This window comes from Notothenia rossii (genome assembly GCF_949606895.1).
Source record: "Notothenia rossii genome assembly, chromosome: 6".
Lineage (NCBI taxonomy): Eukaryota > Metazoa > Chordata > Actinopteri > Perciformes > Nototheniidae > Notothenia > Notothenia rossii.
The window spans coordinates 79,770,850-79,798,305 of NC_136909.1; the positions used below are offsets into that span (position 1 = coordinate 79,770,850).

Here is a 27,456-nt window from a genome sequence, read left to right on the forward strand (position 1 = left end):
GTTTACTGTATAACGGCACTCTAAGAAAGCTACTTGTACTTTTCTTTAAGTGCGCCCCTAACAATTACTCTGTTGAAGTGGAATTGTAAAAAGCCGCAATACCTCTTGGTGTGATTTCGTTCATATTTAATCTACAACAATTAGCATACCGCTGAGATCTATTTACAGTATCTTTGTTAGAAAATGTTAGAGAAAATTCTCTAAATAGCTATAAATGTTAAACATCACCGTCACAATTAAGCCCTGATATCACTAATATTTTGACATCAATTAAATCAATGTGCTATATTATATAAACACAACTATTTTCATTACTTTAGTGTGGTAATAAATATTTTACAGACATCAGACCAATATATATTTTTAATCTGGAGTCATACAGTGTGCACAACATGTTCTTAAAAAAAAGAGTTGACACGGTTTTGTCAGAAAATTACAAAATGCGCTGCTGTGCGCAAAATTAGGCAAATTAAATAAAGAAAGGACTGCACTTTTGTAGAACAGTGATATGATTGAAACGGCAAAAAAAGATGAAAGCGACAGCAGCCACTAAGACAGATAGAAAGATAGGACATCAAATACATCATGGACTTATCAGCATTAAATAAGTCAGATGGTGTGTGTGCATAAAAACTGTGAATTCACGATAGATGAAAATGAATATAGAAATAGAACATACATAAATAATATGCACATAAACACACACACACGCCCGCACACACACACACACTCACAAACAGGGCTTTATCTCCTCGCCCACACATGGACAGCTTTTGGAGAAAACAGACACGCCAACATCCCAGCCAAGGATCCTCCGCCACACACATTCTCTGAGTATCACTCACACACACACACACACACACACACACACACACACACACACACACACACACACACACACACACACACACACACACACACACACACACACACACACACACACACACACACACACACACACACACACACACACACACACACACACACACACACACACACACAATTCCTCAACTTCTCTGTGAATCAAATTTGAAATGTAATGAAATATATTGCAAATATCGTAGATTTCAAAGGATTTACTCCTGGACAGAATATGTCTTCACTGATATTTCCATTTTTTTTGTATGTGCAATTGAGGCTTCAAGTTTCCACGATACACTCACAAAAGTTTTATACTGGATCATGATTGGCTAAAAACTAGTTGTCATTCTGTCCATATAACCGTGTTCAAATTACATTTAAGAGAAGCGCAAAGAAGCCGTGCTCTTTTGGCGGGTGTGTGTGTGTGTGTGTGTGTGTGTGTGTGTGTGTGTGTGTGTGTGTGTGTGTGTGTGTGTGTGTGTGTGTGTGTGTGTGTGTGTGTGTGTGTGTGTCCAAGTGAGGTCACAATTGGAAAACAACATTTTTTTTAATAGCTGAATGTAATTCTTCCTTTTCCCTTTTTTCCTGTGCATTTATTTTATTTATTTATTTATTTTAAAGGTGAACTATTTACCGTGACTTTCTGTAAAATGACAGTGGTGGCTTATGTATTTATTTTGTAACAAATTGGTAGACCGTCTTTATTCATATAGATCTGAAGGTCGGTGGTGATGTTTTTTCGGTAGATGTCATTTACCAAGTGTAGAACTATTTCTCATCTCCAGCTACTGTGACTGGCAGTGTACGGTTGCTGCCCTTGACATTTAATATAAAGAAAGCCACGTCAAGCAGTTACTATGATTTATACCTTGTTAAGACTTCACACAGAGATGGATGAGCAGTACTTTAACAGCACTTAAGAAACATTTCCAACCGCCAGATTCACTCCAATACTTCTCAACTTCTTTTGCATAATACTTCCTCTTCAAAAATACACATGATATCCAAAGGAGTAAGCACATAATGGACTGCTGATACACAATGTTCCACCAAACTCCTCTCCTCTCCGCCCCCCCCCCCCTCTCTCCATCTCCCCTGGCTTCTCAGCAGTGGTTCCGCTGCTACCGGTGGGAGCTATAATTAATCGGAGTGGAAGCCGCGTTGTTGACCTTTTCGCAGGTGATCATCACCACGATGCGCCCGTTAATCGGTCAGCCATCACTCTTCAACTACCACCACTGCAATTATCACACAGTCACTCACTCACACACACGGGGGGGAAATGGCACCACAGAGAAAAACATCTTGCAGCACACACACCGCACACAAGCATGCATCTCTGATGATAAAAATGTGAAATCTAAGAACCCTGAGATATCACAAATTCACATACAATTTACTCTGTTCTAACACTATCTGCTTTTATCCGTCGCGCACACGTGTTAATACACACTCGTCCGCTGTAAAATATCCTCTATTAGCTGCCGGCTCTCTTTCTCTCGCTGGGTGCTGTACCTGACTATTACCTGTAATGACCGTGACATTACAATAATGATAACGCCGTTTGCTAATGCTGCACTTAGCACACGTGCACACACTTGTGCAGATAGATACACACATACTGTACACAAGCTACATTTGTTCGGTGTTTGTGAAGCTGAAGTACTTTTGAGTCAACCAACAGCATGTCCATCTTCGCAGCGTGTGTGTTCTATAGGCATGTTCTTATGTCAGTGTGCATGGTGGTTAATGGACGCATTGGATATCAGCATCTTAAATGAAAATCTGTATTTGTGTTCTGTGTGAACCATACCTGAAGTATTTCTTTAAGCAGGACCTATTATGCTTTTTGGACGTTTTCCCTTTCCCTGTAGTGTGTTGCTGTATATGTTTTAGTGCATGTAATTGCTCTGCAAGACTAACATCCCAAGGTTCCCTCCAGAGGGAGTTTCTCTCCGGACTGGGCTCTGGTTTCAGACAGAGGGTGAAAAGAGGTGCTGCAGCACAGGCAGTAGGAGAAACATTAAGACCTTTTTGAACATTAAAGCATGGAGACATGTCATTATAGACCCTCCAGAAAAACGCAATTCTGCGATCGCAGAATTTACCACATAATCAGCTAAATGGCGCAGATTTTTAAAAGGCCGCATAATCCCCGCATTTTTCCACAGAAAGTTGAGGGAAAAAAAAGTTAACTCGTCTTGACGTGACGTCATCAGCTCGCGCATCACAGAATGTAAACAACACTGTATAGAGTGAACGTGTGGAGCACACACGATAGAGAAAACACCAAGATGAAAAAATCTAATCCATCTCATTTACCGACGAACATTTCCACTAAAGACCGGGCAAAAAGTGGGGGGAAACTATTCTGCACCCCGTGCAACTGTGTGTTGGAGCATACGTCTTAGAGAAAATCGACGGTGACGACCCACTTTGATTCATTCAAACATTCGAAAATGCTTTCTGCTGCTGCGGACAAGAAAGCCAAACAACTCACGTTCACCGAGGCTTCGAGGGCTACAAGAAACGAAGTGAGTAGCCTACAAGAATGAAGCTGGTCAGATAACGAACGAGTAAATGAAAACAGAATGAGGCGGAGAAGTGTGTGTGTGTGTGTGTGTGTGTGTGTGTGTGTGTGTGTGTGTGTGTGTGTGTGTGTGTGTGTGAGATTAAAATAGCCCAATTGCTTTTACAATAAATACAAATTGAATGTGTTTAATTGAATAGTAAAGGGGTTTAACGTTAGTGGCAGGTTGCGTGTGAGAGAGAATAAATAAGAATAAAATCACATAAAAACCCTGCATGTTTAATCGCATAATCAAGGATTTTTGCCCGCGTTTTTCTGGAGGGTCTAGTCATAGGAGAAGCACACAATACAAATATAAACCTGAAAGTTGGCGTAACAGGGTCCCTTTAATAAACACAACATCTGCACACCAGCACATCTGCCGCGTTATTTCTCCAAGATTGCTTAAACAAATGATGAAAATTAAGTTCTGTGAAAAACTGTATGTTACGGTTTTTCCCGCAGTGTACCTGAACTATGTATACCTGCCCTCAAAAAGTAATGGTTAAGGAGAAACGTGTCAAAAAAGGATATTTGATTTCCATAATAAAATATAATAAGAAACCAATTGACTTATCCCAAAGCACAGTAAATAAACTGAATATCGAATTGGGCATCAAATCAACCATTTTCACCATATTCTTAAAGTATTAATATTGCTCAAACAGAAGGAGTGTACTGACTGTCAGTGTGTGTCTGTCTTTAAGTCAAGGGAGCTAAATCCATCTTTTTTCATGGATTTGACACAAAGAAAAGTAGGGATTCATGTTTCAGGGAAGTAATGCACAATCTGATTTGCTTTCAAAGATCAGTCTTTAATTTCTTAATGTTTTTCCAAGGATGCTGTTATGTGGAATACATATCCAGATTCATGCCTCACATGGTACAATTGAGCAATAATAAAGATGTTATTCTCAATTGGCCACAAGATCTACATTTCAATGAACGATAGGCTAATTGTTATGTTTATGTTGCTCTATCTCTCCATTTCCATCTCCATTTCTACTCCTCCCTCCATCCGCCCTCGACTCTTTCTTTATCTTACTGTGTCTCCTTCCTTGTCAAGGCGCAATTATTTGCAATTTGCCTAAGTCATCCATTTGCTGGGACACCAAGCATGAAAACGAGGCAATTTGGTGTAAAATGGAGGCAGGCGGGCATCTGAGCATATGGGTATGAGTGTGAGTGTAAGTGAGTTGTGAGTGTGTGTGTGTGTGTGTGTAAGTGAGTTGTGTGTGTGTGTGTGTGTGTGTGTGTGTGTGTGTGTGTGTAAGTGAGTTGTGAGTGTGTGTGTGTGTGTGTGTGTGTGTGTGTGTGTGTGTGTGTGTGTGTGTGTATGTGTGGACAAAGCAGGGGAAGGTCCAGGCGCTGGTGGGGGGCCATGCAAGAACTGTCGTGCAAAAGTGAAAATTAATGCCATGAGCGCACACACTGAGATAAATGTCTGTCTGTGTCTGTGTGTGTGTGTGTGTGTGTGTGTGTGTGTGTGTGTGTGTGTGTGTGTGTGTGTGTGTGTGTACCTACCAGTCTGCACACATGACAATGTCAAAGTGACCCTCTAGTGCCGAAATGTCTGACTCGCAGTCCCACCTCACCACCCTGTAGGCACACATAACACAGAAACAAAGTTGGGTGTTGGCAGAGCTGGAGACAGAAGGAACTGATATAGTGAAACTGCACAGCGAGCGGCAGCAGTTCATCTTCCACCGCTTCTTTCCTGTCTTCCCGACACCCTGACACCGCTCTCCCTGACACCCACTGTGCTTCTGCTTCGGTAGAGACTTGGAGAAAGTGTCAGGGAGGGAATACGTGTCATCTGAAAGGTAAAGAGAGGCAGCTTCTGACATGACACTTGACATTTATATCATGTAAACACAGACGGACACTCACTTAGGTATTCAGCACGCACACTGCCCTCTCTCTTCCTCTTCTTACTGTCATTACCAATGCAGGATTAACTGTATAAGTATTCATTATATATTGATTAGCAATTTAAAACTACAAAAATAATGGTTGACATTACTTAAAAAAATATGTACAATCCTGTATACGCAATACATTTTTTTTAAAACATGTAAATTATATAATAGAATGAGATATTGTGAATCATGAATAATAACAACCATACAATTAAATCGATAAAATGTAAATAAATGCCAGTTTTGTCGCCGTTTCATGTGTTCTTATTAGGGCTGTCAAACGATTAAAATGTTTAATCAGATTAATCACAGCTTAAAAATTAATTAATCATGATTAATCACCATTCTAACTATGTCCAAAATATGCCATTTCTTTCAGTGACGTGCAGTGAGGTGAGGTTCATGGCTGGTGAGGCACTGACCCATTCAGAGTCAGATTTACAAATATTATATTTTGACCCTAATCGAAATATTCGGCTATTTTCAAAAGCTTTTTTAGTCTTATGCTTCAATTCATTTTAAACAGACCGTTTAACAAAAGGATACCCATAGCCATTACCCAACATCTACATTTTCTTTATGTATATTGTTGTGGGAATGGAAAGATAAATGAAAGAAGGCAGATATATCCATTTAACATACATTCAACATGTATGTATGTTTATTATAACATTGTTCTGTGTGTCAAAATGAAAGACAATCCACACACCTATCAATAATCAAACCGTAGGGTCTTATTTCATTACGTGTTGATTTCTATCAACACTTAATGTTGTATCGATGTATATGGAAATGTACTACAGCAAAAGTATTCTCCGTCGGGACTTCCTGGAACAACACCACGCCGTTATCTTGATTGTGATTGGCCAGAAGACATTATCAAAGATGTTCTATTGAGAAGAAGATCACTACGTGACAAAAGTTTTCAAAACCGTTTCTAGTCTTCGGTATTTCCAGACAATTGGCTACTGAAATCTATCTTACTAACTGCTGTCTGTGCAATTTACTCGGCGTGAGTTGGCGGACTTTATTTTGCTTACTTTAACATCATGTTTCATGGTGGGCTAAGCCATTTCTTGGTATGGCCAGCGCTGCCACTGGTGGGATGTATGGAGCGGGCCATTCTGCTCATGCGTTAAATATTTTAACGCAATTAATTCAAAAAATGTATTACCGCTGTTAACGCGATAATTTTGACAGCATTAGTTCTTATGTTGGTTTTCTTTAAGCTCCGACCCTTTTATGTTATCAGTTCTTCCCTCAACTAAACATTAAATTGTGATTTGGCGTGAGAGTGAGTCAATCTCTTGCTATTTGAGCAGGAAGTGTTGCTCTGTCTCTACTTGTTGTTCGTCGGTAGAACTGCACTGTGTGTCTTGTCTGGGTTGTCTTTGTCCACCAGTGACAATGGTCAGATTGTTGTCTCCCTGTCTGTATTTCATGAAGATCCTTCTAAGTTATTCACCATTCACGCTGGTCAGAAAACCTGCCGCTTGGTCATCTTCGGTTCAGTGCTAAAGAACATTGAAGTTTACTTTGTGTATAAGGGCATTGTGATTTTCTATGGCTATAATTTCTCTCTTCCAGACAGTGTAAGGGTGCTGATGCTGCACACTGTTCAAAGCTTTCTCCTCCATCTCTTTTTCCACACCATTTTCCCCCTCTCTCTCAGACTGTTAGGCAGAGAGGGGGATTATTAATTAGGCATTATTAACACTCAGTAAACAAAACATTAGGCCCCGCTAGAAACACAATCTCAATTCACGGCAGGGGGTCCCAACACACGCACACATTCGCATGCATGTACATACACAATCACGCAAAATGTCCCTCCCCCTCCCTCCCCTTGTCCAATCACATCGTGCCCTTCGCCCTCTCTTGTGGTGCGGCGATGACAGCAGGCATAATCTGAAAAGAAAACAATCAAAGTAATGTAGCCTAATTATACGTTTACTTTTTCACTCCACCTTCCACTCATGTAAATATGCCCAGGAGGGAGAGACGGAGTGAGCGAGTAAGAGGGAAGAGGTAGGGAGGCGAAACAGCCAGTCAATGGTAAAATGCATTTTCATTATGACAGGGACGACAATTATATACGGTTCAGCCTTTCCTTAAATATGAGGTGTAAGTGTTTGCATGCATGAGTCCGTGTGTAGCTAACACGGGTTGATCTTTTGTTGTTCATTTTCCAAACTTAAATCCATAACACGGACACCTTAAAGATAAAAGACCTGATGTTAGTGTGAGGATTGGGTTTATTAATCAAACATGATGAAACAAAACCATTTTAGAAAGATAATAAAATGTCTTACCTCTTTTTTGTACATTTTCAAGACATGAAAGTGGAAAAATCACAAAACTGACTTGATTTGATTGGTTTTACTGTTAAGGGTTCAAATAATGAATGCGAGGAAATTCTATGATACCATGTTATGAAGATGTGTTGGTCCAAAACCATCACTTACAGATACTCACAGACGAAGGCATTGCACATTATATATTTTAAAATGTCACTTTTTAAGAAATATAAAGAGCTGATCAAATATTCTCACCTGGAAGAAACCTGAGTAGATCCAAACTTTCCAGTTTGTCTGTTTCTCTCGGCCAGCTTTCGTACATCTGACATGCCACGGTCAAGGATTCATCACAGACACACACACATTACATCCTCAGCAGTAAACACATGTTTCAAAGATCTCCTCTTATACTTTTTGCATGCAGTACACTCTGCCAACTATGTTTACAGTAGATAATGTCTTGAATACTCTAAATTAGGACTTCTCGTGGAATCCTATTCAAAGCCACCATGTGTACATTTGAGGATTTCCTGTGTGTTTAGATCCATGATCAACACATCCATACACTTTAAGTGGGATTGCCTTAAAGGTGGGGTATGTTATTTATTTTGTTATATTCCATGGAATGCTCTTAACATCCCGATAGCAATGAATATATTAAATGCTTTGACAATAAATACATACAAAATGTCATCTGTGGAAGCCGTGGCGCTGTAAAAAGCACGACCAATCATCTGAGCCGGCCCGGCTACAGTAACTGGATGGCCTACCTGCCTGTCAGCCTTCCATCTGTGCACAAACTTATCTCGTGCCCTCATTGGTCATGTGCGCGTTCGTGTGTGTTGGAGGAGGGGCTCTGTGAGGAAGTGGCAGATTTTCTCCGGTTGTGTATTTTCAAATTCCAGCGCACTCGAGCTGGTTTCTCCAAAATTACATACCCCACCTTTAAAGCTTAAGATAAAGATAAAGCTCAAGATAAAATGCTAAGCCACTTAAATATTTTTGAAACATGTCACACAACATACAATGATACACATGCAGTGTGTGTTTAATACATGTTTTTTAATTGAATTAAGTGTGTTGCATATCTAAATGTATGCCACATATAAAAGGGATCTTAAGATAGAGGGAAAGACATGTGATTTATTAATCAGGAGATTCAAACTGCAGACTTTCCCATCAGATTAGATCTGCTTTAGGATTATTGTAATGTCCTGTGAGTCAGAGCTACATCAAGACCCTCTTTGGGTAAAAACACATATGGTAGCCGCCGACATAGAGACAGCGTGAGTGAGCAGAGATGATCTTCAGGGATAGAGAGCGAGATCACAGCAGCCTGGAGCTGGATCAATGGGAAAGCTTTTAACCACAGACACACAAACTCACACCGGCCCTCTCGCACACAAACACGTACACGCAAATGAACACACACAAAGGCAGGGCGATTGATGTCAAGTTGTCTAGTAATACACTGGCTTGTGGAGTTGCAAAGCAATTCAATTAGGATTTCCTTGTCTTTAAAGCCTGCCAAGAGCTGAGACAAATCCAATCGACAAAGACAGAGAGGAAGAGGGAGAGAGGGCGGGAAACCGTGATAACTTGATGGATGGATTGATAGCTGGAGAGCAGATCACAAATCAAGGAGGCCTCCAAGACACAGATACACAATAATATGTAGGTTAGCACATATATACAAGCCTGACGCACATCACACACTGGACACCTGTGCATCAGTGTATTATGCATAGGGATGACAGGGCGAAGAGCAGAGCAGCTTACTGTAATCTCATCACCAGCACACCACTGGGGGAGAGGTCAGCGCGCACACACAAACACACACACACACACAAATAAAGAGGAAAAGGTGAAAGAGATTTGAGTATTATCGAACATTAATATTTGCTCCCATCACTTGAAGTAGACAAGTTGCAGCCAATGACATGCATCAATCATTCTTAATGGAACATTTCAATTGATCTCCAGCATGAGTATTCAAGGTCACAGAAAGTGCCTCTCTACGGTGTGTGTGTGTGTGTGTGTGTGTGTGTGTGTGTGTGTGTGTGTGTGTGTGTGTGTGTGTGTGTGTGTGTGTGTGTGTGTGTGTGTGTGTGTGTGTGTGTGTGTGTACTATAAATGAGGTCAACGACTCTTAAGGAAAAAATGTGTTCCATTCACAACTTCTATTCCCACATATCTCCTCATCTATTTCCCTGTATAAAAACCGAGCCATATCACGACCCCCTATCTCTTTCTATTGTAACACTGGCCCGCACAATAAGGCCATGTGAGACAAACAGTGGGCATTAACACAAGGCTCCGACCAACAGCTTCCTCAGCGAGAGGAAACGCCACACAGTGTCTGCAGTGTGTGTGAATGGGAACATTTGGCTGAGCCCAGAACAAATTATTGTTTCTTTCTCAACGCTCACCCTCTCTTTCTGTGTGTGTTCGATCCATTCTCGCTATGATTTCACTTACAATTCTCTGCGTGTGTTTGTTCTGTGAAACAAAGCACTCGGTCAATGGTATATTGTTTGCATGCCCAAGTGTGTATATGCGAGTGTGTAAGTGTTTTATAAGCACCATAATGTTATTGTTTGGTCTTATTGTGATCACTAAAGCAGCATTTTAGCCGGATGAGACAGAGATATTGTAAGCAGAGCTGAATATGGAAGTGCCATGTTGGTCAATTGGGAAGAAATGTGTATTTATATTTCCTCCTTTTATGAAAAAATGAAACAAATCAGAGCTTTTTCTTTCTTATCTGTTAAGTTGTTTAGTGAATAAAGCAAGATCTACGAGTATAGAAGAAAAGGGAGAACAATACTGAAATAAGACGGGAAAAAAGAGAGGGAAAACAAGAGGCTAACAAAGTGAACATTGGGTAGAAAAGAAGAGCAAAACTGTTAACATGCTGACAGAATTGATCAATAACACACTCGAAGAACAAACGTTGGCCAAAATCTCACCTCAAGATCGTCCTAAAAACTTAATTATAGGCCTAAACCGTAACCACACAAAACATTTAAACAAACTTTGATTGTTCCTGTTTCTAAAACACTCATCAAGCCCTTCCCCTAGCCTCAGCATTAGATGAAGTCTCAAACTAAATCTGACAGGATGGCAATTACTGTGCTCTTAACATGGCATAGTGGGCAGCTGGGATTGGTAGATGCCACATTGAGCGCTGGTGCTGGGTATTTGTCACCGTGGGTGCCCCATCTGCTGCTTTTGCCTACAAAATAAAAGAGGTGGCTATTCTTCTTTCAACACAACCACATCTCTAAATTCAAGGATGAAACGCCAAGGTTACGTTTATGATATTGTCAACAGACAGACAAATTCATGTTATTCAAGTTTAGAAGGGATTCAAATATTAGCAGAGTTGAATAGCAATAATAATGGCGTGAAAGACAATAAACGCTGGATCAATCATTAAAGACTGATTAAGCACGTCTATTACTACTTAAGGGGTTGCAATTATGCTGTTGGTATAAATACACACTCCGTTTCCAATTCATTAGGTACACCTGGCTCAACTAATGGAGTCTGCAAGAATCATGAAAGAAATCGTACCATCACAGATGTAATTATGTTTTGTTTTTGTTGAAACTCGAGGGAGGAAGTTTGCGGCAAAGGCGTGCATTTTACAAAATGAAAAAGCCTAATTGGGATTTCACCATTTAACACATCAAAACTTACACTGCACATGTATAAGGTAGGTTAAGTTATATTTATTTGGGATGTCCAAAAACCACATGTGCCTGAATCTGTGTTTTTTCCCCCCCACGTTGTTTGTATTAATTTATCATGTTATATTGTTCCACATGTGATGTCAGATGTAAGATTGAACATTACAAAATGAAATTGATGTTACCACAGCGAGATAAAACTGCATGCCTCTATATTTGAATCCATGTGTGTTTTTTGTGTACAGGAATGCCCAACATCTAATTGAAAGCTCAATAAAAAAGGAGGTTTTTATAAATAAATATGAGCTTTAGGGAATGAGGCACAGATAGAGAGAAAAGAAAGAGGGGGAGCGGATGATGAAAGGATACTCTGAATGGACTTCTCGTTCCCATCTGATAGCAGAACTTCCTTCACGTCAGCATAAATGGCAACCTGAGAGACAGGAAAGACAGAGAAATGAAACAACACAGAACAAAAGAACCAAACCAAAAGCACCCTTAGATGAAGCAAACATCTGAACACACACACAATAATGACATAACCATATCTACAAAGCTTCACTCCTGGCAGCGCGGCCCGCCCCACCCTCTCTCTCTATTGCTCCCTCTCCTCCCTGCCATTTTCCTCTCTATCTTCACCCCATTTTTATGTCTGCATTATTTTAATCATTCAATCAAATCAGTCAATACTTTTATCATTGTGGCTAGCGGTGGGGGCTGCTATCTTGCTATCACTCTGTTCAGTAATTGCATTGTGACAGGGGATGATGGCAAGCGCAGAGCCTTTTCATTTGACGCTGGGTGTTTATCGGGCCGAGCCATCACTCCGTTCGCCGCTGTCACTCTGCACTCGGCTCGCCGGGCCTGCCTGATGCCCTTCATATAACTTTGCGGCGCAGTGTGTGAGAGGCGAAGAGAAAGAGAGGGAGAGGCAGCGAGACGGTAGGATGGATAGAAAGCTTTGTGCTGCGCCGTGTGAGGGAGATATAGATAGAGAGGTGTGTGCTTTACTATAACCTAATCATTTCACATTCCCCTTTCTTTGCAGATGCTTTTTTTTCATATCAGAAAGTGTGTGTCAGGCTGTCAATTTCTGTTAAGGAGTGTGTGTGTGCATGGGAGGGTGTAAGTGCAAGTAGCTATTGTGTTGGTATGCACACATCTAAATGGCTGCTTCAATGGCATATGGAATACATGATGAACCAAGTGTATTAAAATGTCTCAAATGAAACAGAACACACACATGCATGCGTTCACACACATGAACACACACACACATGTTAAGGCCCTGCAGGGTGTGTGAGGGGGGTCACTGAGTGCTGTGCGTCCCACCATCTGCTCAAATAGAGGAGGAGACCTCAGGGCTGAACCCGAGCATCCAGCTGAAAGATCAGGAGCCTGATGCTGACACAACCGCCAACATCACACACACACACACACACACACACACACACACACACACACACACACACACACACACACACACACACACACACACACACACACACACACACACACACACACACACACACACACACACACACACACACACACACACACACACACACACACACACACACACACACACACACACACACACACACACACACACACACTCTATCCAGAGGTGGAGAGAGTACTTAACTTAACAAATGGACTCATACTGTAAACAAACACTCAATTAAAAGTAAAATAACTGCATTGACAATGGTACTTTAGTATGATCATGAAAATGTACTTAAAGTATGTAAAGTTATAAATTACTCAAAAGTACAGAAAAAAACTCAAAATTGTTGAAAATAAATTTAAATATTTAAAAAAAAAAAGCAGCACACATTTGATAAATCAATAAGTAAAAGTACTTAAACAATTAGAAAACTACTTTACAATTCCTTTATATGTTCACTTGCTTTTTTATAATGCTGCTACTTATTTCTCTAACCATGGATGTGTTATTTGTATTAACTGTACTTTGTTGTTATTTGTATTAACTGTACTTTGTTGTTATTTGTATTAACTGTACTTTGCCGTTGTAACACTGTACGTTTCCCCACTGCAGAACGAATAAAGGATTTCTGGATTTTGGGGTTAAGGCCAGAAAGTCATATCTTAATCTAAATGTATGTGAAAAGGTCCTCTACATGGATACTTCCTGTGATGGGTTGTTTTAAATCTAAGGCATGAAGATGGGGAATAACTTAAATGTGATCTGAAACCTAGAGTGCAGTTTACCAGAAGCATGATGGAGGAATGTCTAATTAAGGAAAGAGGAATTAAAACAAAGGTCTGCAAATGGCACAGCACAGAAACACAAGCGTGAGGTAGAAAGGTCAATAACAACTAAAAAGCAGGGTGCGAAATATGCAGCAACTAAATAAATAATGAATAAATAAGCTGTTAATAATAATAATAAGTAATGTGTGGTGTCAGTGACGGATGAGGAGAAGGAGAGGTGTGAAGGAAGGATTCCATCTCAAGCCACCAATGTCAAAACATGGTGTATTGACTGCCAGAAGATAAAAAACAGGCTTTCTCACACTCACACACTCACACACTCACACACTCACACATTCACACACTCACACACTCACACACTCACACACTCACACACTCACGCACACACAGAATGGCATCTAGCAGATCGATGGGACACTGACGCCTGCTATGTGGAGGGGCCCTTAAGACCCTGGCTAATAAACCCTATGGCTGACAGACTGCGGTATATCTGAGTGTCAGTGTGCGTGGGCTGAGTCAATACAGGACAGCTTTTAAGACCCAATCTAGTTGGTACAGCCAGGAGTCACTACACAGGTGTGATTATGTGGATAAACATAATGAACCAAACTTCTTATAATCATTTGAAATGATACTGTTATTCTGAACAACTGGCTTCATGTCCAAACAAGGTTGTTTTAATTATTTTTATTCTAACAATATAAACGAGTAAATCATGCAATGTTTGAAGAGCTTTTCACCCGTTTTTATGGCATGTTAACAATAATTTGCCATCGATCACAAAAACAAGTTGGTAAACAGATAACAGGTAGTGTGTTCAAAATGCACCTACATGCAGGGTTTTCTGAGAATCTGTTTTGTATATGATCAAATGGATCAAGGATATACACACCTAGCATTTTAGGTGTTAACAAGTAGAGAGCTAATAAAGGAACATTAAACATACAGGCTTCTGTTAATTTAGAGTGTCTAAAGAGTGCACAAATACACTTATGAAGGTACAAAAACACACACAAGAAGTAAATGATATGTTAGGTATGGATACTGTGTGCCCATGCTGTTTCTGTATTGACTGAAGAGGGTCAATTTCATGAAGGAAGCCAAGCCAGATATTTGTATATCTGTGTGTGTGTGTGTGTGTGTGTGTGTGTGTGTGTGTGTGTGTGTGTGTGTGTGTGTGTGTGTGTGTGTGTGTGTGTGTGTGTGTGTGTCTTACCATGAGCCCAGCAAGGCACGTCATACCTCCTCCTAACTCACACACTGCGCCCCTGAAAGACAGATAGGGAGAGAGTAAAGAGAGATTCACCTCAAAACATCCAAACCTAGCAGTTTAACACACACACACACACACACACACACACACACACACACACACACACACACACACACACACACACACACACACACACACACACACACACACACACACACACACACACACACACACACACACACACACACACACACACACACACACACACACACACACACACACACACACACACACACACACACACGTATGGTATCATGCCAACACATACACATACAGTAAAAACAGCAGGGTAAGAAATATCAATTCAACCATCAACCTGAAAGCTGAATACTGAACATTCAGAAGCACAAGCTCAATCAGCGGGAATCTGAGCACACACACACACACACACACACACACACACACACACACACACACACACACACACACACACACACACACACACACACACACACACACACACACACACACACACACACACACACACACACACACACACACACACACACACACACACACACACACACACACACACACACACACACACACACACACACACACACACAGAGTCCTGTAGCTTGCATGCTCATTCAACCCCTCTCTCCATCCTATTCCTCCTTTCATCTCCCCTTCCCCTCCATCCCTCCCCCTGTCCTCTTTCATCCCTCCCTGCCTTCCTCCCTCCCCTGCTGACCTTCACTACGCTGCTCTGATCAATACCCCTCTCTTCCTCGTCTCCCGCCTCTTGAATGTTAAAACAGGAAATCAAAGGGTGACGTTCCACCTTGAGTGGAAATCAAAGGTGCCTGGGTGCTTTTCAGCCGCGTGCCGCAGGGCAGGCCAGCGCTCAGCAGCCGAGAGCCGGGGAAAGAGCAACGCAGGACAACACAGCGAGGCATGGAGAGGCTCAGAATGACACCCAGCGTTTACACCGGGGCCCAGTCACATTTAAATTAGGGGGAGCCTTTCCACCTTCTGCTATCACAACAAATGCAATGCTTTCAATATGTTTGCGCAGGAAGAATAGACGGCCCTCTTACTGATTTGTATCATTTGTTTAAAATGCAATAATATTTCTTTATTTGAGCGGAAATTATTTTATTGTCATAACTATCTGAATTGAAATAACAATGGACCCTGACTTTCCAAACTTTATTACAACTTCAAAAACATCAATGCTGCTTTACTGATGTGCTTAAATACACAGCTTGTTTTCTTGGTGAAAGAAAGGTTTCAGGGAAAATAGTTACTCACTTGAACATGTGGCGTTTCTGCAGACAGTAATGAGCCATCACCTCTTCAGACGGCCACACACCTAAAGGAAAAAAAGAGACCAACGGAGAGTTAGAGACTCAGTTACTAACTGATGTTTATCCATTTTAGCGACAGATCTTTATTTGCAGGCATTTATAGCATCAATAATGTGACAAAGCGCTTTGATTCCAGTGTCTCAACATCAGAACGCCTCAATATTGATATAAAAACAATGAGTGTTCAGTGAAACATAATTGGATGCATTGTGTTTTCCAGTCTGTGTTCATTTGCTTCTCTTGTGGTTTCCACCTTGCCTGCGATCCAAGGCTTCTCTGTCTGTGTGTCTGTCTATCCTAAATCCTTGCAACACACTCTCTCATTGGGCACTGTGTATGCAAGTGTGTGTGTGTGTGTGTGTGTGTGTGTGTGTGTGTGTGTGTGTGTGTGTGTGTGTGTGTGTGTGTGTGTGTGTGTGTGTGTGTGTGTGTGTGTGTGTGTGTGTGTGTGTGTGACAGGGGGTCCGGTGGGTGATAATCACAGCGTGCAGGCCTGTCTGGCTTATCACCTACTGTCAGCCCTTCTCCTTCTGCCGTGCATGTAACACACACTGACGCACACACACACTTGCACACTTGCTGCTATTTTCCTCGTCTCTCAACACACATTCACACAAACAAACACATGCGTTGGCAGAAGAAGAAGTAAACATTCATTTGAATAAAACTTCAGCTTTTTCGCTTCTGGCTTTGAACAAGAAGGTTGGCGCCGTCTGTGTGTGTTTGTGTGTGTGCATATGCATGTGTTTATATGAAGGAGTTGTTGAGAAAAAGAGAATGAAGGGATAGAGAATGAGTTGGGGAAAGCCAAGCGAGGGAGACAGAGATAGAAAATGAGCGAGGTAACGAGAGAAAACTGGGGAAGGCGGGAGGGTGGGAGGAGGAGGAGGGAGAAAAGGTGGTAGTCGATATAATAAGCGGCTTACAGGCGGTCTCTCTTCACCTCATGGGGCAGACATCACTGCTCTCTCACTCTCCCTCTCTGAGTTTATCACTCTCACCCTCCGTCTCTCTCGCTCTCTCTCTTTCCCCTTCGCTCCGGTCCGCCAAGATTAGCTCAAGCAAGCAGGATTTAATAATGCCTATTGATAAAATGTCCAAATATTCCTTTTCCCCATTAGAAAAAAAACACGCTTTCTACGTCTTGACTACACACACACACACACACACACACACACACACACACACACACACACACACACACACACACACACACACACACACACACACACACACACACACACACACACACACACACACACACACACACACACACACACACACACACACACACACACACACACACACACACACACACACACACACACACACACACACACACACACACACACACAGCCAGCTATTCTGTGTGTATAGAGAGTGTCAAGACACGTAAGGCTTAAATAAGGTGACATTTTAAATTTCATCTGTTATTCCCCTTCAGCCAGGCGCTTGTCACACAGCTAGAAAACTTCATACTGTCATCTGCCACTTCGGTGAGAACAGACACGCTATATAAAATGTAGAGAAATAGTAGACAATATCTCAAAATGTGTTGTTGCCGTCTTATACATATAAGTTGAGTTATCAAATAGTATCTGGATTTGTGTTCTTTTTAAATTAGGTCTTTTAAGGACAAGCCTGGATATATTCTATATTATGAGAACATATTTAACTATGATTTATTGTCTATCTCTCTATAAACTCCTCAGCCTTTTCGATCGAAAAAATCATTCATAATGGGTTAAAAATGCAAGGTTACATTTATACAGTAAATGGCAAAGTCATTTCCTTAAAGAGATCAGAATAGTCGTTTTTGTAAAGGGTTTCTTAAACAGGAGCCGTGGATTTGAAAATACTTCTTTATTAGCAAGTTTAAGTACAAAAGTACAAACCCACATATTACCCTTGTTCAAAATGTTATATAGGTTATTGACTCTATTCAATTTAAGTAGAATTTGGATTGACTGAGGTCAGGTACAGAGCAAAGCCTCCGTGTTTCCCTGATGAATGACAATCAGTCATTCCATTCCAGTATTCACACGGCAGTCAGGAACAAATCATTAAAAGCTGCTCGGCTGCAGGACAGAGAATGGGCACTAAAGCAACCTCAATCTGTTTAATCCCCCAGGATAGGTGTACGAGTGTCTATAGCTCCATCCTAAATTTCTCCCCTTCCCCCCTTAACTTTGCCCCCTCCCCTTGTGATTGTGTGTTCACATGAAATGTAATGGGGGTCCCACCGCACACCTTTGCCCTGGGAAATGACAGTTTAGCCCCTCCCCCCTGTTTCCACACATGTTCCACCATGACACTTGACATCAGGGGCCACCCGGCACATCTTGGGCAGATGAACAGTAGAGGGTGGTAATGCAACATTAAACCGGGGGAGATCTGCCACTCAGCAACACAAGCAGGAAAAGGATGGTCCCCCACACACTGCATTTTCTATGCTTTTCACTCTGCTCTTGATTTTTTATGATGTGCACAAGTCACGAGTGGCATATAATTGGCTGTTGGAGTGGCCCCCATCCCTGAAGCTAAAGGGGAAGGTCTTAGAGAGGAATTTGGATGAAGCATTTCTCCTTATATACAAAAGAAGGATGTTTTCTTTGTGCAGGTGGTCTAAGCATTCCTATGGGGTTTATGTAAGTGTTGAACCAAGATGATCCAAAGCAATCTGGCATAAAGAAAAAAATGGTCAGTGCAATAATGTACATTCCTAACAGGTGCCTCTCACCATGGCCTGTTCCTGTCCTGTAAACTCACTGCTGCCCATACTCCCACATTCACTTTCTTTAATACAAAGTTATGTGCCTGTGTGTTCATTTGCGTGAGTGTGTGAACATGTGTGTGTGTGAGACAGCTTTAAGTAATAAAGCTCTGTAAAGCATATGTGAATCTGATGGTTAATCCCCAACTCCAATGATATTAACAGCCCGGGGTGATAGGAACTATGTGTGTGTGTGCGTGTGCGTGTGCGTGTGCGTGTGTGTGTGTGTGTGTGTGTGTGTGTGTGTGTGTGTGTGTGTGTGTGTGTGTGTGTGTGTGTGTGTGTGTGTGTGTGTGTGCATGCAGGTGTGATAAGTATGTGGGGCCTGTTTGTGTGAATGCGTGCCTCCCAGGTCGAGGTGCACTGTAGGAAATGAAGGGATCAGGAGTAGAGAGCAGATTATTCTTCCAGAGGATAATGAAATTATTTCTCACCTTCAATTAATGGATGAGGAAAGGAAGCATCGCAGGTGTGTGTGTGTGTGTGTGTGTGTGTGTGTGTGTGTGTGTGTGTGTGTGTGTGTGTGTGTGTGTGTGTGTGTGTGTGTGTGTCAGCTTAAGTTTTTGGTCTCAGGCACTGAACCTTGTCAGTGGTGTTACACTGGAAAACCATATGTGAAGCTTATTGGGGATCCTTGTTTACTCGCCACAGAGTTGCTTAAATGTAGGAATAACTTTTGATTTCAACATACCATGCAAGATGGCCTCGCATATTTGAGTTCATTTTATGCATAAGGAGGCTTGTCAATTGTTTGTTTGCAACCGTTTTTTATAGTAATGGTGATGAAATCTAATCATAATCTCAATTTAGAAAATTATGTGATAATTATTTTATTTGAAAGACAGGATTTAGCACAAATGGTTGATTTCTATAATTCAATGCTTTAACATTTAACTCTGAAAAGATTCCCAAAGAAAGTGATGTCACAGTGATTTAAAAAAATAAATAAATAAACCAGCTGAATAAATTGTGAGTACTGCAAGCGGTTGTACGCTTTCTATATTTCTTGATCATGTGCTTTCTTAGAAATCCTAAGGACATGCCTCAAGGTGTGCGTTATAAAACTCAGACACAATGTAAACTGTAGTGGAGGTGGGAGGCTGGTTGAACCAATCAGATATCTTGCTTGCAGCTACATGTTGAGTCTACTTTGCAGTGTTATGGTTCTAAACCCTCCACATCCTTGTGACCTGGGGTTGACCCGGGGAACTCCGCGATTTATGGCAGCGCTAATCTGGCCTCGGTAGCTGTCAGTAATCTCATGCACAGGGATGGACTTACCATCCATCCCTCCGTTTCTGCTGCTTATCCAGTTTGGACTGCAATGGCAGCAGGCCGAAAGAGGTCACCCCCGCACGGCTTCCAGAGGAATCCCTGACCTTTGACCTGCCTGTGATCAGACGGCAGGGATGGAATTAGCTAAAGAGCTAATTCAAATATCTGGATCCAGTTACTATTTAGGGAAAGACAGCCTTGAATAACTCACTAGCTAAGCCACGTTATGCTAACAGTGCTTAGGACAAGGCTATTACTCCTCAGTACTGAGAAATAATCACACAGCCCAAACACTTAACTCTTATTTAAAAGATAAGAGGATCTGCTTTTGTGACCTTGTGCTGAAAGCAAGATAAAGTGTTGCGTTTATTTTATTTTTTTTAAATGTCTGCAAAGTTGGTGTTTGTAGTAGAAAGGTTAAAAGACAGGCAGTGTATTGCAAGTCTGACATATGTACAGTATGACCTATGGAGGGGATTAAGTCCAGCCAAATCAGTGGTAATGTCAATTTTTCTCAGGACAAAGAGAGGAGCATTTTGGATTTTGTTTTTCAATTGTTGATGATGAGGAGAATGAATGAGGACTGCTCGATTAAGACGTTTCTGTAGTCAAAGAAAAATCTTTGATCTTACATTAAAGTTTCTTCATACTTCTAGTGTAACTGCGTTTTCACCTCTTTGACTCTCTGCATTTACCATCTCAAAGGTGAGTTTAAGATCAGCTGAAGGCCTAGTGTATGCTTAACAATTTAATAATGTGCCTTACTTATGTCAAGTGATGTATTTATAGTTACAAGTGGGGCTGCTCGATTATGGCAAAAATCATAATCTTGATTATTAGGGTCAATAATTGATATCACGATTATTAAAAACGATTATCCATTTACTTTGAAAACAAAAAAATGTGAACAGTATGTTTTTAACAGTTGATTACCCTGAACTTTAAGTATAATTCAACTGAAGAGCAATTAAAAAAAAAATAATTTGAAAAAAAAAAGTAATAATAATAATAAAAAAATAATAATCGTTTTATTTTAATTGCGTTGTTTTCGTAATCGTTGCAAGCCATAATCGTAATTGCGATTAAAATACGATTAATTGAGCAGCCCTAGTTACAAGGCGCTGATATATGAGGCACTGCTGTTCCTTAACACAGCTTGCGATTTTGCTCAGTTATCTTTGGGGAAATAAAATGTGTTTTCTCCACCATTCTTTCAGCAGTCTGTGTGAGATCTCCTGCTGAGGACAGAATGCTGCTATAGTGATATAGAAAGGATACGATGAGTAAAAGAACAGGAGGCAGATGATCGGAGGGAAGGAGAACGCAAAGTACCGTGTGGATGGGGAGAATGGGAACAATGTTAAAGGAGTGCAGATGAGCAGCGAGGAGGAAGGGGAGCAAGTTAAGGAAGTGAATGCTTAATAAAATATGGGGATGATTGCAAAAGGAGAAAGAAAAGGGGGAACAAGATGAAGAAGCAGAGGAGGAAGAGTGGGGAGAATAAGGCAGGGAGAAGAGAGACAAGGAGGGAAAGGAGGAATAGGAATGAGAAGAGTTGTACGAGGGAAGGAGGATGGCAAAAAAATAGACGAAAGGAAAAGGAGAGAGACGGGTGTCAAGATGGGGTTAAGTGGGCCATGATGTTGCTTCGAGCTCGCACAAACACACACTCTCACTATTACATACTGATACACACAAACACACACAGTGTCTTTCTCTCCCCTCCGGCCCAGCGTGTCTTCAGGCTCTGTTGCTCTCTGGCGGTGATCCGTCTCCACATTAAGCGAGGCCTCAGATAATTCCTAAGCCTCCTCCATGGCCGATCCAATAAGGGATAAGGCTCTCGGCTGGCCATGATCAACTGACAATCTGTCCTGTCACACGGCTACTTTAGTGGAGGCCAGGATTACCCCGGCCAACCTAGAAAGGGTACACAGTTCACAAGACCACAGAGCTGATGTGTGTGTGTGTGTGTGTGTGTGTGTGTGTGTGTGTGTGTGTGTGTGTGTGTGTGTGTGTGTGTGTGTGTGTGTGTGTGTGTGTGTGTGTGTGTGTGTGTGTGTGTGTGTGTGTGTGTGTGTGTGAGATACAGATTGAAGAAGATTGTACACACAGGTAACAGTATTTGTGAGAATAAGAGCTGGTTTCTGCATGTGGTTTTTGTTACAAATGGTGGTTTTGGGGGTTTCAAATTGACAATAAGCAGTGAGATCTCTGTGACAAAACACTACCTACTTAAATATGGTACTTAGTAAAGGATAACACTTTTACAGATTAGACTGCAAAACACATTTTTATCTTTCAAAAGAGCATACATCTACAACAACACATTTATTTGTGATGTGGGTAGGCTCCTGAAAATCTGCTTTATTGCCCTTAAGAGGCAGAACCTGACCTTGTACTAGAGTTAAATAATGTTGTTATGTTGTAAATACAATAACCAATACATTACAATTTGTTTATCAAAGGTCACCTATTATGCAAAATCCACTTTGTCATGTCCTTTCTACATCACCATGTGTCCCCTCTGTGTAAAGAGATTCTGAAAGTTTCAGGAACAAAGATTCTCTCTCTTTTTGTCCTGATCCATTTATATAAAAACCTGTCTGAAAATGAGCTGATCAGATTTTGGCCACTTTATGATGTCATAACGATTTTTTTGTCTTGTGTAACCATTAGCCAATCACCAACCAAGGTACCCCCCCTCCCCCCTTATCACCTGAATCTCCTCCTAGAGCACCATTGTGTTCTTTTTAACAAAATCTCTCTGAGAGGGGCGTGGGGAGGGGCTCCTTATTTTCCATCTAAAGTAACAGACAGAGAATCAGCACTTTTGAAACAGGGCTGAAACAGAGGGGATTATGGGTAATGCTGCAATGATCTGTTTGGTATTTGGAGCCAAACACTTCAGAGACATGTTTTGTATATATCTGAGACCTATAATATATTGAGGAAACACAGTATAATAGGAGACCTTTACGTTTAACTGAGGAGTTGTGTCTAATTATCTTAATGACAAAAAATGGATGGAGATACTTTAGCTTTTGAGAAGCTTCATAGATGCATACTGCTGTCACCTGATAAAGGATAAAGAACACTTTCACTGATTTAATTTTCTTGTATTTCAGAATAAAATGGCTTCAAGGATCTCCATCCTCTGATGAATCAGAATAGTTCAGGTGTCCAGAAAAGATGTAACTATTAATAGCTGTGTGTTAAATATAATAGCAATTACAAAATCCTCATTCTTCCAGGCCGCTGTGTTAAACACACACGCTGTGAATAGACAGTTTAGATAGCCTATTCGCCTTTCACCAGAAGAGCCAGGCAATGTGTGATAAGCATCGACATTCTAGCCAACAGAGTCTGCCTTGGAGACACTCCTGATCCCTTTTTCCATTGGAATAGGCTCATTTTTACACATGCTCACACACACACACAAACATGCACACATGCACTCACACACACACTCACACACACGCTTGGAGGACTATGCAGGGCTTCGATAAGCGTGGCCTCTCTCTCTCTCTCTCTCTCTCTCTCTCTCTCTCTCTCTCTCTCTCTCTCTCTCTCTCTCTCTCTCTCTCTCTCTCTCTCTCTCTCTCTCTCTCTCTCTCTCTCTCTCTCTCTCTCTCTCTCTCTCTCTCTCTCTCTCTCTCTCTCTCTCTGAGTAAACATCGTTTTGGATTAGGCAGAGTATAATGAGAGCAGGGGGCTATCTGCCCACCACGCCCGCATTGTGGCCCCCCGCTCCTCTCTGAGGGGGCCGGGACCAATCTTTACTCTGCTATTTATCCCCCTCCTCTGATAGCTTACTTATCTGCTGCAAAATGCCAGGGCTGACTGCCTGTCTAACTGCCCCTATAACTGTCTGCCTGGTCCACGCCCTGCTGTCTGTCTGTCTGTATGTCTGTCTGTCTGTCTGTCTGTCTGTCTGTCTGTCTGTCTGTCTGTCTGTCTGTCTGTCTGTCTGTCTGTCTGTCTGTCTGTCTGTCTGTCTGTCTGTCTGTCATCCTGTCCTCAAGCTTGCAAAAGCATTAAGACAAATGCATGACTACATCTTATTTGATCGTATCTCCACCTGTCCGTCAGCACGTCTAACATGACGGACTCTTTTCCTGAATCCCACCTGGTGCTGGATGCTGTAGAGAAGGACAGCACTGCAGCAGGGGTGATATTATAAAGGCAAAGCAATGTGTAATTTACAGCAACAAAGACACTCTTTACAAAGCTATAGAAAATCACCACTTGTGGTTGCGTCTTCAATTATTTGAAGGGCATGTTTTGCTATTTTATTGATTTTATTATGTACTGTACGAATAAATGTACATATTGAGAGGTTCTGAGGGGAAAAAAGCCACACTGCTTTTTAGTGATGTTGGTGTATACATCTAATTGATGGTATAGAAAAGCAACCAATTGAGTGTTAAAGCAGCAACCCCGATATTACAGGGTACTTTATATGAAGTCACATATCAGTTAGATTAAGAACTCACCGCCGCGCAGTTTATTATTTCATACCAACCCTTCAAAACCAACACAAATGAGTGATACACTAAATATACATCATTTTATTTCTGTAGTGCATTTTTTTTACTCAAGTGCGAAGCAGTATGATGACAAATTAGCTTTCTAGCTGTAACTGGTGGTATTATAATATCAATGTTTTACATGGGCTGCTTCTTCACCCAGCATGCCATGTGCTTCTCATTGACGATGAACGGAAGTAGAGAGTGTACACTTGATGTGAAATTAAATGACATCTGGTGCTCAACCATTGTCGGTACAGAGCGAGTGGAGGAACGCAGGGAAGTGAGGGTTACAGGAGGAGAGTTGAATAAAGTATGGTGAAGGAAAAATAAGGAGTGAGAGACAGCGACGCAGAAAAAAAGAGAGAAGGAACGATCGAATGAGATAGGAGGGAGTGAGATGTGGGGAGAGACGGGGGGAGGCAGAAACAAAGAGGGAGTTTGACATGTGGCTAATAGACATATCAGCGCTGAGGTGTGGGGTTTAGCTGGCAGACGAGAGCTTTGCAGAGCTTCATTCATTGATTAGCATACGGAGAGTGGCATGGGGGCCTTGTGACAACCCCAGATTACGCTGCACACACACACACACACACACACACACACACACACACACACACACACACACACACACACACACACACACCACACACACACACACACACACACACACACACACACACACACACACACACACACACACACACACACACACACACACACACACACACACACACACAACACACACACACACACACACACAATGTAGATTGCCACAGATTGCATCTCTCTCCTTCCTTGGAGAAAGGCAAGGATGTCAAATTACAGGGTGTCACCTGCACCAGGCTATCTAGTTTCTTGAATTTAATGTATATAAACAATTAGGACAGGAGAAAGAGAAAGAAATGGGAATGTGGGTGATTGAAGAGGAGGAAAGATGGAGAGCCGAGGAATAAAGGGAGGGAGTAAAGACTTGGGATAGTATGAGGAAAATAAGAGGAGAGACAGGGAGAGTGAAAGGGGAAGAGGAGGGGAGTCGGCGAAGGTAGAAAATGAGATACAGGTGCCGGGGGGAGAGGGACAGTTGAGATTAAAACGACTGATGAGAGGTTCTTGTTACTGGGTTCACGGAAAAAGAATAAATCGATATGAGAAAGCATGACAGCTGCCACTGAGCCCCTCCCCGCCTCCAACCTATGCTAGTCTAACTGATGACAAAATGAAAACAAAACAGAATCAAAGTCCAGGAGCGATATGTGATGATATGAAATAAAATCATTTGATCAATATATATGTATCTCGTTATTTTGCCATCTTTATTTTACATACATTAAACTATCCACGCCTGTGCAAGCTTCAATTTGAATTTGAATGAATATCCAAACTGCATAATGTGTGGAAAAACGTTCCATTTTGTGTCACGTCAAAAACAACCTCTGTTTTTACAAAATTCGGTGCCCTGGGTAGGATTTGTTTTTAAAAAATAAACACTTCTCAAACGAGAGCCATCTCCAAATAAATGAGATTGTTGGAGGCGAGAACACCAATACCTGAAGCTGTGTCAAGTAGTGTGTTGTTATCTGAGCAAGCCTGATTTTCCACATCGCATGTTAACAATAAAACAGACAATTAATAGGAAGTTGTTCCAGTGTAGTTTTCTTTGAACATGTCAGGTCACCTTTGTTCTTTTTCCTGTCTGGTAGCTGACTTTCTAAGAGTGATTTTGTGATTTTATGTCCGTCAAATGTTTCAGTCTCTATTTAGATAGTCAGCCACACAACACACTCAGCACACCATTTGGAAAACATCATTTGGTGAGTGACCCTCTGCCGCTGTCATCCAGTTATAGATAAGACTGAGAGGAAATGATAGGACAAAACTCTTCACACACTCTCCATGACTCTATGAAGTGTGTGAGTGTGTGTGGTTTTGGGAGAAAGCATGTCTACCCCTGTGTGTGTTTGTACTTCTGTCGGCCCATCATGGTGGTAGAGAGCAGGAACCGATTACGAGTCGTATGCCAAAGTTATCGAAATTCAAAAAGGGATGCGACGGATGTGGGGGAGAAAGGATATACTCAGAGTGAGAGTGACAGAGCGGGGGAGAGGGTGACAGAGGAGGGAGGCAGAAATCACACTGGAGACTCCAGGAGTCTGCCCGACGACTGCACTGATGCCTTAAACATGAGACCCAGATTTCCTATCTCGGTGAAGAGGTGCTGGGGGAAGAAGAGAGGAGAGGGAGATGGGGGAAGACATAATATAGAGGGGAGGTTATAGGGAGCACGGGGAAGGGTGTGGGAGGTAAACAAGAGGGTCCAGATCTGTTTCGGATACACAGACGGTGCTGCTGAGGGACAAACTGTCAAATGTAACTGTGTAAATTGACTTTAATGTTATAACCTATAGCGATCCATCAAAGGGGGGTCGTATACGTCTGCAGTGATGTTTGCCCAGACGCTGCGTTGCTAAAATATTAATTTCAGTGTGTGGTTTTTTTATTCAAAACTGCAACTAAGGATTGTGTTTTGGTATCAATTCATCTGGAAATAATTTACTAATCATTTGGGTTTTCAAACGTCAAGAAATTGTGACCGTGTCCATAACCATTTCTAAAGCACAAGGGGGACACCTTGGAATTGCTTAATATTTCTGATCAACGGCCCAAAACTGACGAAAGAATGGAACACATTTTCACAACTTGAATAATTAATTTGACCTCAT

The 27,456-nt window shown here is 41.6% G+C and overlaps 1 protein-coding gene across 2 annotated transcripts in view; it reads right to left on the bottom strand.

The window, feature by feature from the left end:
• The window catches only part of camkmt (calmodulin-lysine N-methyltransferase), a 113,439-nt gene that overhangs the window by 21,229 nt on the left and 64,754 nt on the right, over positions 1-27,456 (bottom strand). For both annotated transcript variants that reach the window (XM_079690383.1, XM_079690384.1), the window contains exons 5-9: positions 16,101-16,161; positions 14,790-14,841; positions 11,708-11,771; positions 7,902-7,968; positions 4,955-5,029 (exon numbers count right to left, since the gene is read on the bottom strand). In XM_079690383.1, coding sequence (XP_079546509.1) covers positions 4,955-5,029; positions 7,902-7,968; positions 11,708-11,771; positions 14,790-14,841; positions 16,101-16,161 — 319 coding nt within the window. The remainder of the gene's footprint in view (positions 1-4,954; positions 5,030-7,901; positions 7,969-11,707; positions 11,772-14,789; positions 14,842-16,100; positions 16,162-27,456) is intronic.